The sequence below is a fragment of the Eschscholzia californica genome, unplaced genomic scaffold (genome assembly GCF_041429995.1).
Source record: "Eschscholzia californica isolate CP2 unplaced genomic scaffold, dmEscCali1.0.p SCAF_4, whole genome shotgun sequence".
NCBI classification, from domain to species: domain Eukaryota; kingdom Viridiplantae; phylum Streptophyta; class Magnoliopsida; order Ranunculales; family Papaveraceae; genus Eschscholzia; species Eschscholzia californica.
In genome coordinates this window covers 13,177,312-13,189,336 of record NW_028238461.1, presented here as the reverse complement: position 1 = coordinate 13,189,336, position 12,025 = coordinate 13,177,312, and the positions used below count along the sequence as shown (strand labels likewise).

The window sequence follows — 12,025 nt, the reverse complement described above, 5'->3', positions numbered from 1 at the left end:
TTCTCACCGGAGATAACTGTGCCTCCTGGTCTCGTGGTATGACCAAAGCCCTTCGAGCCAAGGATAAACTTGGTTTCGTTGATGTAACTATTGTCAAACCAACTTCTCCCGCGGATTTACATTCATGGGAACGATGCGACGATCTCGTTGCGAGTTGGATTATTAACTTTGTTTCTCCGGATATTCAATCGTCTATTCTTTATGATGAGTCTGCTGCTGAGACTTGGAAGAATCTTCATGATCTTTTTTTTCATACGAACGCTCCTAAGGTGTTTCAACTGAAGAGAGATATTTCCTCTTTGAAGCAAGAGGGCTTAGATGTCTCTACTTATTTTACTCAATTGATCGCTTCAAGATGAGCTTCAATCGCTCACGACGGTTGAACCATGCATTTGTGCTCATGGTAAGTCTCTCATTGACCTCCGAGGTCAGATCCTCCTCATGGATCCGTTTCCTTCAACTTTATGTATCCATTCACTTGTCAAGCAAGAGGAGATTCAACAGAATATAGTCAACTCTAACTCTCATGGTGTTGAAGCGGCTACTCTAGCCGTCGGTCAGGGTTCACGGTCTGATCGCAACGATACCTATCGTCCAAAGAGACAACGCCCATATTGTGAGTACTGTCACATGCATGGACATATTAAAGCTCAATGCTATCAGTTACACGGGTTCCCAGCTCGGCCAGACCCGTTTCTTCTTCACATTCACATGGATCGGGCGTTGTGCCAAACAACAACACTGAATCTCTTCATCAAGACACTCCTACTATGGAGAATCCGACCTCTGAACCGGATGCTTTTCCTGGTCCAACAACGCCCAGAAGTCAATCTCAGCGTATTAGGTGCCCTCCGCTCCACCTCTCTGATTACATTTGTCATTCCTCTACCACTTCCAATATTCCTTATCCTATGGCTAATTACATGTCCATTGATGCCTTCTCTGATTCACACAAAATTTTCCTTGCATCAGATCTTTCAACTGCTGACCCCTCTTCTTTCTCTCAGGCCATGAAGTCTTGTCCAAGGAAATCTCGGCGTTGGAATCCAACAAAACTTGGTCTATTGTCAATTTGCCTCCTCGAAAACGCCCCATTGGTTGTAAATGGGTTTATAAAATCAAGTTTCGTTCTGACGGGACGATTCAACGGTATAAAGTCCGTCTTGTCGCCAAAGGTTATACCCAAATAGAGGGTCAGGACTATCACAACACTTTTGCTCCGGTAGACAAGTTAATCACGGTTCGTATTCTCCTCTCCATTGCTCCGATCAAGGGTTAGTCCCTTTACTAACTTGACGTCAACAATGCATTTCTTCAAGGTGACCTCAATGAAGGAAGTGCTTATGAAACTTCTACCTGGCTTTTCTAAACAGGGAGAGTCTAAAGTTTGTCGTCTCAACAAGTCTCTATATGGCCTCAAACAAGCTTCTCGTTAATGGTTCTCCAAATTCTCTTTCGTTCTCCTCCGGAAAGGTTTTGCTCAATCGCTTTCTGATTACTCTCTTTTTTCTCTCACTACTTCATCCACATCTCTCTATGTTCTAGTATATGTGGATGACATTATCATTACTGAAAATAATGATTCGGCCTTTTCCAAATTCAAATCCTTTCTCGACAAGACATTTTCCCTCAAAGATCTCAGGCGTCTTCAATACTTTCTCGGCATTGAGGTTTCCCGCTCCTCGAAAGGCATTTTCTTATGTCAAAGAAAATATGCCCTCGACATTCTTAATAATGAAATTTTCATTTCAGCCGCCAGTTTCCTTCACGTCATTAGCTATTTTGATTATGACTGGGTTGATTGTCCACGACTCGACGTTCGACTACAGGATACTTTACTATGCTCGACTCGAGTCCTTTATCATGGAAATCCAGGAAACAACCCATGCACGAACCGCACAAGAGGCAGTTGCTTCTTAATCGTAAAATACTTGCACAAATAGCTATATCAAATAGGATATGTCTTTACATGATTTCCAATGAGATCATTAAATAAGGGGATTGGAAGGAATCCACCAGAATGATTTAAGCGGAGTTCCACAGAGAATGAACTCCGGGAAGGTAGAGTCTAAACTACTACGATAAAGTAGTAAAAATGAACGAACACGTTTCAATAATAAAAATAAAAGATTTTATCTTTTTCTTCCCCGATTCTATTTTCTTTTCTTATGATTAATCCAATCTGGATTTTCTAATTTTTCGAACAAAACATCAACCTGGGGTGGGGTTCAAATTGGAAGTTTGATTCAATTGAGGCGTAGGCCTATTTATTTCTGGTTCTAGGACCAGTAGTTCTAGGGGTTCACGCGGTTCTGTCAAATTATTTCTCATTATTAAGAAAAGGCAAAATCTTCCGCCGAAGCTGAATATCGAGCCCTTGACAACCTTACCTGCGAACTTCAATGGATCAAGTCCCTCCTTATGGATCTCGCCATCAATTATTCTTCACCAATGTCCGTCTACTGTGATAACCGTGTGGCACTTCACATCGCCGACAATCCGGTCTTTCATGAACGAACTAAGCATATTGAAATAGACTGTCACCTCGTTCGTGAGAAAATCAAAGACAACACTATTGCTCCTCGTTTTACCACAACAACTGATCAACTTGCAGACATTTTTACAAAGCCACTTGGTGGTGATGCTTTTCAGAAGACAATTGGCAAGTTGGGCATCATTTCGATTTCAGTCCAACTTGAGGGGGAGTATTAAGGGCACCCCAACTTGATCCAGCTATAAAGCCCACGACCCAGCTCGCCCAGGAGACCCCGTTCGGCTAGGAGACCAAGTTCGGCCAGATCTAGATTCAACCTAATATATGGTTGCATGTAGATAGGTGTAGTTATGATTTCATGTAGACTAAGTTGATATTTCATGTATATCCTTCTAAACTCTAATTGTATAAACTATAAATACTTCATTTATGTAAACTAAATGGTATAACCGAGTAATACAAACTATTCAAATCTCTCTCTCTCTCTCTCTCACTCTCTCACTTGGTTACTTTGTTGATTTCGTTGTTACTTTTCATTTATTGCTAAGAGGCTAATTGCCTCTTCACACAAACCCCCATTAGATTATGTTATCCTTTTATATTTGCTTATTGTTCTTACTAGATATCCCTTTGTTGAGAGAGAGAGGAGAATGGCTTCCACCTCCACCCTCACCCTTCCTTCTCTATCCTATTCAAGCCCTTCTTCTTCTTATCTTTCACCCTCTTCTTCTACCTTCCCCAATCGAACCCTAAAATTCCCAATCCAAAACCCTAAATTATCTCGCAAAACCACTTTCCTCCCACCAATCTCCGCAACCGCTGCTGCATCCGAAAAACTTCAAAACTTAGGAAAAGAACTCAAAAACTTAACCCTAGAAGAAGCTCGCGGTCTCGTCGACTGGTTACAAGAAGAACTCGGTGTCTCAGCCGCTGCTTTTGCTCCGGCTGCCGTCGCCGTCGCTCCTGGTGCCGGTTCTGAAACAACCGCTGCTGTCGTAGAAGAAAAAACAGAATTTGATGTTGTAATTGATGAAGTACCAAGTAATGCGAGAATTTCTACCATTAAAGCAGTCAGGGCTTTAACAAGTTTAGCATTGAAAGAGGCGAAAGAATTGATTGAAGGATTACCGAAGAAATTCAAAGAAGGAGCAACAAAAGAAGAAGCAGATGAAGCTAAGAAGACACTTGAAGAAGCTGGAGCTAAAGTTTCCATTGTTTAAAACATCAAATTAGGGTTTTTTTTTTCTTCTTCTGAAAATCTATTCAAATTGTTGAATGATCTTTCTCTTATGAACAAATGCTTAAAGTTTGAACCTTTTCTGTGGAATCGGGTGATCCTTTTTGGTCTATTTTGTAGTAATTTTGGTTTGTTCTAATTGAAATCTAGGGGTTTTTTTTTATATATAATTTCCCTTTTTTCTGTGTGGATTAGTTAAATATGTTATCAGCATTTGTTTCTCTCACTAAAAGATTCAATCCAGATAGAAAACTGAGTAGGAATCATAGTAAAACCCTAGTTTGTTGATTCCCAAGAATTACCAGATTCAACAATGTTTCAGCTATGAGTTAGATGGTATTGAAGTCTGAATATGACTCGTATGTATCTGACTTGTTTTGTTATGGTCAGGGGTGATATAGTCAAATCAAACATAATTGTAGGGGTGATATAGTCAAATCAACCCTAGACGAGAACACCCCCTTTATATGAGGACGTAATTCGATTTTACCATCCTTCTACCTCGAAACCTCGAATTGTAGTTAGAAAATGAAAATACGAATATCAGGAAAATGAGTGAATCAAATGCATACGTCAACGTTTTTCTTTTTCTTGTTGAAAGAACTACGACGTTTTTGACAAGTGATCTAATCGATGCGAAATAAGGATCGATCGAGCGCGTCTAAGCTATGTAACCAAAAATTGCTAATTGATGACTGATCTAATCGATTTTTTGGTCCTGTCACTGAGCCACCCGCGTCTAGTAGCAACTTCAGATGATGACATCAGTGCTGGACAAGTCCGGGGTTGAACTGTTGCCGGAAATAAAAGCCAAGTTAGAGCATGATATTAAAGTCCCCGGTAAGGTAACAAATGGAGATCCATCTTCTTGGTTTGGTTGATTGGGAGTACAAGGTACAAAAATGGAGATTCATCTCTCTATCTCTCTCATACATTGAGTGCCTTCAATATCTTTAACTCAGAGCTCTCTAGTCTCTGGATTAGAGACTTCATATCTTTAGCTCAGAAGAGCCCTCTCTCGGTTCTTAAAGTCAGTGTTGAGTGACTTATTGGTTACTTCACCTTATCAATATCATGCTAAGTGGTCCTCTGTGGGGCGACAAAGATTTTCTTATTACAAAACAGAATGTTTGAGGACTACATAGATGACCGATGTGATTGACCGTAAACCTAGAGAAGGATATGACCATGTTACAGCAAATGGACAGAAAGAAACAACAAGAAAACACAGGAGAGTAAGAAAAAGTAAGCGCGAAAAGTCGAACAATTCTAATAGCTAGCGAATGAGAACAAAAATATAAGAAAAACTCAAAATCCTTGTAAAGCAGAGACTTCACATGATTATACCAAAGGAGATACTAGTGACATAATACCACCAGTGAACTCGGGCATTATATATTTCTAATTTTATGCTTACGGCTTAGTTTAGTTTTCTTCAAAATTCCTGCATAAATTAATCTAAACTGCAAATGAAATTAAACAACCTACCAGTTCTCACAAATCAGAGAAAAGAAAAGCAGAGTAAAACGAAACTTTACTTCTCCAAGGAGTTTCTAGGGTTCCACCATTGTCAAATAGAAGTTCGAATGCTAACACTAAATCCTGGTGGAAACCTGCACAGGCATGAAAACCAATTATTGCTTCATCGTTACACCGATGCTTATCCATCCCAACTGCAGAAAATTCGTATGTTCAAGTGGTTTAGAAATCTCGAATTTATCTGAACATGATCCTTCTTGAATAATGGAGTAGATCGCTCTACTCCATGACAGCAACACCACCTGCAGCTTTTAATTTCTCTATAATTTCGTTCGCCTCTTCCTTGGTCACCCCTTGCTTCATCACGACTGGCGCCTTCTCCACCAGTTCCTTGGCCTCTTTCAGTCCTAGACTTGTAAAAGCCCTTACTTCTTTGATTACCTTGATCTTAGCTGCTGCATCAAACTTTTCCAGTTTGACATCAAATGCCGTCTTCTCTGCTTTTTTCTCTTCTGCCTTGCCGGCACCAGCTGAAGCCCCACCTTGGGTACCCATGTCCATCCCTTCTGTTGAAATCGCTTGAAGCTTAGGATGTTTTAAAGTGTCTCTTAGAGTAGGACCAATCTGTTTCAGTTCTTCCGGTGGCAAAGCAGCAATCCGTTCAGCAAGTTGAACAATCTTGTCAGATGGAGGTGGTTTAGGTCCATATGGATCATAAAAAGCTGGGTATTTGTATCTCTTGGGTTTGGCTGATGGGTCTCTAGGAACAAAATCGGGCTGAAAGTGACGACATTGTAGAGGGCCGGTTTTGTGAGGGAGTGTGGGAGGAACACGAATATTTCGAACGAATGTAATGAGCTTCATGGTTGCTAGTTAAGAGCAAGGTTTCATGTGATTGCGAACAGTGGGAACTATTTAAGCCACCTTATTGCAGCAAAGGCAGCAAATAAAGGCAACGATCTTTTATCTTGCCTTTAACAACCAGAAAGTTTATCTCTGAAGTCGTTACCTACAGAAACAAATGGTGAAATTGATTATCCACTTTAAGTGACGAAACAAAACAAAAAAATTCTTTTGTTTAACCATAATTGCAAGTAAGGAAACAAACAAATAAAATTTAGAACCACTGGTTCACTGATTGTATATTTTCATTCAAAATAACTACTAAATACCTCTAGTTAGTCATGATTTCCAAAGCTAAAGCAAACATACAAGCCTTTCAAAATAACTACTGAATACCTCTAGCAAGTATTACTACCTTGGCTGTGTGGTGGTTTTGATGATTGAAAGAACAACCATGAAAGAATGGAAAAAATCAGTTTGAATCCAATGACAAAGCAGTAACAAAGCCCTTGACTAAAAAGCAAGAGAGGACAGACAACCTAAGCAAAAGTTACCAAACCATTTTACCCTCGAAGTAGTACGAAATTTAAAGATTCTAACGCAATGCAACAAGCGAAAGAGGATTAAGCCGATTAGTAAAGATACAAGGGGAGCATACAACAACTCATGAACCAATATGACAACGCGTAATAAATCTCGACAAAGTAAGATTTCTCTCTTTCAAGTATAAACTATATGGATGAAGTGCACAAATAGTAACGAACTGTGTTCCTCCCCATGCTCGATATACAGTAAGAATCAGGGGTGGAACCCTAATATTATGTCCGTAAGGGCAAACCCCTCACTTAAACGGAAAGGCAAGGTTAATTTTCCCATTCAATGTTTCATATTCGTTGTTATCCCATTCAATGTTTCACATTCGTTGTTTTTGTTGTCGTTAGAATTTCGATCTAGTGAACTTATCTATATGTCGAAGAAGGGAGGAAAGACTGTAAAAAGTGTTGAAATCTGAAGTGAAAATGACATTTTCTCTAGGATTAGGGTTTAGTGTTAGGAATCTAGTCGACTCAGTCAAACTCTACATACTCAATGTATGGAATTTGATCTAGAAGCAATTTGTTTCAGCATTTTCTAAGTAAATTTTGCAACTGTATTAGAAGATTAATCACAAACTTTATTAGGTTTTCTACAGTAGATTTTGGATTCAAACTATAAGATCAGATCAAATAACTATGTGAAGATACACCCATTGAAGAAAAACCAAAACCCTAAATAAAAAACGAAACTCATTGAAGAACTAACCTTTAACTTGGATTTTGATTCTTCAAGTATTCTTCGGTTCTTCCTCCCTCTCTCTACTGTTTTTGATCATTTAGGGCTAAGGGGAGAGAGAAACTGATTTCAACCCAAGGCAAATCGAGTGGGCTTGGACAGTTTGACCCAAAAAAAATTCAATATTCTTATAGGCACTATCATTGATTTTGGATCGGCCCTCGCTTCTCCTAGGTGACAAAAGGCGCTAACTTTATCCGTTCTCCGTTGCAAATCGTGGAAACAAGGGAAACGCTTCTCCCTTGAGAAAGTCGCTTTAGGCGTGTAGGTGCGCTTAAGCGTCGCCTTTGACAACATAGATCTAAACCCCTACACCCTGAAATAATTTAATCTCTAAAGACTGATGAGGTTATATTAGGAGGGTGGGAGCTTTGGACGAAACAAGAAAAATTAGTACTTCGAAAAATTTTCTGTGTTTCACGAAGTGGTGGCCATTATGGAGAGACGGTGAGAAGAAACTAGTAACGAAAGAGACAGTTGCAGAAGGATGTAAGTAAGGGCAAAATACTTATTCATGCACAATTATTCAGTGTCCAAATATTGAGGATGGGCAAAAATCTATGTCAACAAAACAAGATTGCAGGCTTGCAGCCATAATTTTCTCTAGTCAATATCTCTTAACTTTAAGGTTGTTGTTCATTGGCAGAAGTTTGAGTAGTGAGAAATAAGGATGAAAAAACTTCATATTTCTCAAGTTTTTGTCTAAATTTTGATTTGAAGGAAGAGAAAAGATAGTAATCAAGAACGTTTTTACGAATGTCTTCATTTGGTAACGTTTGTTTTCGAGAAGTTCTGAAAGCACATTTGGCAACGGTAGTTTTCCAGAAGTTCCGAGAGCACCCTGTTATTCAAAATGCGCCTCTTTAACACATAGATCCCAACTCGTAAGGCAGTGCTTATAACAAAACAAAAAAATTGACGAAGAATACACTATTCTTCTGCTTAGTTATAAAAGCATCCCCATTTTTGCTAAAAGCCCTTCCCTTGAACAACCCACCAATTTCAAGAAAGGAACCCCTTTCCAATACAAGTACTTCGAGTTTTTTTTCTTTGACCTAAAAGCGGTGGAATCGAACCACGAACCTCTAGGATTTTTAGAGTTTATTTCAACATTATTGACCACTTAGCCAACCAAATGTTGGCATTACATGGATTTATTTAGTGCAAACCCATTTAGTTGAATTTTGGGATGTTTTTACAATCTTCAAAGGGAGAATCTATGTGGCTCAAAATTTCAGTCTCAGCATGGTCGGAGTGATGACATGACAAACGGTTATGCCACATCGTCACTCAGGCGGTGCCCAGGCTAAAAATTTGGCCCATCTAGTACAATTGATTTTCAAATTATTACTTTCGATTATTTTCAAGTAGGCAATAGATATAGAACAATACATTACAAAAGAAAAGGCAAGCAACAAGTTGTTGCTTACACTTTCAACAACAAAAAAGAAAGTTGGTGCTTACAAGATATTTGAACACAAAAAACATATAATAACAAGGAAAAAAAATTTAGAAGTACAAAATAAGTACTTATCATCAGACTTTGATTTCTAAAAAAGCAAAAGCAATATTTATAGATCTTCCATTCTTCATCATCATCTTTATCATGACAACAAAATCCTAAACCAGCCTTAGTACTGCCCTTACTTTTAAGAAAACAAATAACACTAGGCCATAAGAAGATCACATACTTAGATTTTAAAACTACAAAATAAGCAAACTTACATGCAAAAAAAACCCTCTCATTCTTTAACTTTTGCATTCTCCTCATTCAAACTCATCTCTCATTATAGTCAAGTAGAATTAATCAACAAGAGAACTAGATACTGAAATAGAAGACATACTTAGATATCGGAATAGAAACATCGAAAATAACCATATTGATGATAAGGTGAGAGTAGGAGTAGCTAACTAATAATTCAGTCTAGACTAATGGGTTTGTTTGAGAAGATCCATAGCCGTTCATCGTCGGGCCGGACCACGATCCCAGACTGTTCATGAAATACCCAAATGATGAATCTTTTCCAACTTCAGAGCAACCTTGATTATTATCTTGCCACTCAATGGACAAGAGTTGCTTGTTTGGTTTCATTTCAAATGCATTGGTATCTTGGTCATTACTTCCTTCATATGGAAGCATCATCCTTTGATAGTTGTTCATCATTAAAGTCTCATTGTTACTCCCATTTAGAGAAGTGCCAAATGGATTTGAACCAAGACCATGAAAGTTGGAAGGTGCAAACCCATGATTTCCCATACCATCAAGAAGACCTAATGAACCATTGTTTCCCATAAAATCATGATTTGTAGGGTTTTCTATGATATTATCATACTTGGTACACCCCATGAAATCAACTTGTCTAGGGTTACTTTGGTCTAGTATAGCATTATACTTGTTTTCAATGAGATTGCTTAGGTTTCCAAGGTCATGATCACAAGAAGATGAGTTACCAAACAATGTGCTAAAGTTTGGTAATTGTAGTTGATGATCATGATCACGTGGAAACGAAAGTTGAAGATCGGTCGGGGTTGAATCGTTAGACGATGAATTATTCGCAGAGTGTTGATGAAGATTACTAGATGATGATTTCTTGACAGATGATACCCTTTTGTTCTTCCTACAACCACCACCAACAGGAATGTTTCTTAAGGAACCTCCTTTAGTCCAATACCTTCTACAAGTCTTACAAAAGTATCTTGGTTGTGTAAGACTATAATTGTTGTAGTAACAAAACTTGGTGTGGGTTGAATCACATCTTGGACATTTGAGGGCTTGGTCATGGTGGGGCCTTAGCCTTCTCTCTAGTAAAGGTCTTGAACATGTGAGCATGTCTACCCCAGATGATGGAGAAGAATCTATTCCTCCGTCTTCATCGTGAATCGTACCCTGAATCGTAAACACATATAAAATGTTGTCAGATTCACAATATTGAGTGCAATTTGACGTATCATAGTACAGTAGTCAGAATTGTCAGTGTCACTTTGTCCGTCACTCCGGAACATGTAACTCGAGGTATCTTATATTCTTCTATTACTTCATTAAAATGTTTCTTACTATTGCATAAATAATGAAACAAAATTTCAAGTATGTAATTGACTGTTCATCGAAAAAAAAAGTATGTAATTGACATTTTCACTACTCTATGATCATAAAAATGAACTAAAACCAGGTTAATTTGACTAACACCCATGACATAAAAATGAAATAAAACAAGGTTAATGTGGGTAACACCCATGATCATATTTGAGTAGTAGATGGGGTAGTATATATGTTAGAGTGGAAGTGAATTGAGTTGCTAATAATAAAGAAAAGGATGGACATAGAGATATACCTGTAGCCAATCTGATGTATCCATGCAAACTTGGAGAGAATTAGTGAAACCCATTACTTAGCTCAATCAAATTTTGGTATTATAGATGATAATTACCTAATTATACAAGCACTATCTTGTCTTCCTTAATTTCCTAAGAGTACTACTACAACCTCCATACAAAGATAGATGATGTTGAGAGAGAGAAATAAGAGAGAACCAAGAGAGAAAGAGAGAGAGAGAGAGATGGTGGTGGTGGTGGTGGTGGTGGTGGAAGAATGAAGGGAAGGGGAAGGGAGGGAAGGAGTGGTTTGAATGGGAAGGGAGTGGATGTGAATAAGAAGGAAGAAAAAGTAGAGAGAAGGAAACCTAAGAGTGGGACCCACCAAGCATTGTCTGTAAATTAGGGTTGGGGACAATCTACTACTACTGTGAGTCTGTGACTGGCCCCACTAGTTATCATGTCAGCTTGACTAGAATTTATCAAAATCAAATTTAAACACTGCTCCTCCTCAAACACTCATCTTAGAACAGCTGATTTTTTTTTTTTTTTGTTGAAATCTTAGAACAGCTGATTGATTGATATATCATTTCATTATATCTAGAGAGAGAGAAAGTTTGATTTCTTTTTGTGTTTACTTGGTAGGAAATAAACTTGGGTGGAAGGGGGGAATGGATGACACGTAAGCAATCACGGCGGTCATCGTCAATGATAGAGACAGGACTATGGAATATTTGGGTACTCGGAAAAGACCAAACCGAAAGAACACTCCATTGGAGGCCCTACACCTCCTCCCCCTTCTCTCTCTCTCTCTCTCTCTCTAGATACTCTCTATCACCAGGTGGTGGGGGAGGAGAGTAAGAGGACCCTCTCTCTCTCTCTCTCTCTCTATTCTTCTCCTTCCTCAAGCAAAGTATATATTCTTCTTCACTTTCTCATGTGTTCTCTCCCCATGACATGACCCATACTCCCAACCTGCCACTAGGTGGAATTTCACCCCATTTCCTTCTCTTTGCCATATCATAGTTTGCAACAAAAAAAAATAGTCTGCAATTGTATGGGTGAGAATTTGTAGATTTATTACTCAAATGTGCATTAGTTTATTCTAATGATAACTTCATATCTATAATGTTTGGATGAGCCATCTGTCCGCCCAAACATTTGGGAGGTTTTAAGCGGAGTTAAGGGTCTCGTACAATGAAGGGAAGAAACAAAGACAGCGGTTAGGGATGATTTGACCTGTTGACTTCTTATAAATAATCGACAATCTTAACAAATAAACTACAACTTAAATCACATAACAAATATGTTTCGACATTAGAAATTCA

At 38.5% G+C, this 12,025-nt stretch overlaps 3 protein-coding genes across 3 annotated transcripts; 1 reads left to right on the top strand and 2 right to left on the bottom strand.

The window, feature by feature from the left end:
* The first annotated feature begins 3,035 nt into the window (after positions 1 to 3,035).
* On the top strand, positions 3,036 to 3,896 carry LOC147542866 (large ribosomal subunit protein bL12c-like). Its single transcript, XM_086636503.1, has one exon. The coding sequence runs from the start codon at positions 3,145 to 3,147 to the stop codon at positions 3,712 to 3,714; it is 570 nt and encodes a 189-aa protein (XP_086492629.1). The 5' UTR covers positions 3,036 to 3,144; the 3' UTR covers positions 3,715 to 3,896.
* A 1,176-nt stretch (positions 3,897 to 5,072) lies between these two features.
* Positions 5,073 to 7,485, bottom strand: LOC147542865 (Ribosomal protein L12/ ATP-dependent Clp protease adaptor protein ClpS family protein). Its single transcript, XM_086636176.1, has 2 exons — positions 7,356 to 7,485; positions 5,073 to 6,219 (listed from the first exon to the last, which is right to left on the bottom strand). Exon 2 carries the CDS (start codon positions 6,072 to 6,074, stop codon positions 5,490 to 5,492), a length of 585 nt encoding a protein of 194 aa, XP_086492302.1. The 5' UTR covers positions 6,075 to 6,219; positions 7,356 to 7,485; the 3' UTR covers positions 5,073 to 5,489.
* Positions 7,486 to 8,932: 1,447 nt separating this feature from the next.
* Positions 8,933 to 11,216, bottom strand: LOC147542864 (dof zinc finger protein DOF5.6-like). Its single transcript, XM_086636502.1, has 2 exons — positions 10,718 to 11,216; positions 8,933 to 10,272 (listed from the first exon to the last, which is right to left on the bottom strand). Exons 1-2 carry the CDS (start codon positions 10,769 to 10,771, stop codon positions 9,310 to 9,312), a joined length of 1,017 nt encoding a protein of 338 aa, XP_086492628.1. The 5' UTR covers positions 10,772 to 11,216; the 3' UTR covers positions 8,933 to 9,309.
* Positions 11,217 to 12,025: the final 809 nt, after the last annotated feature.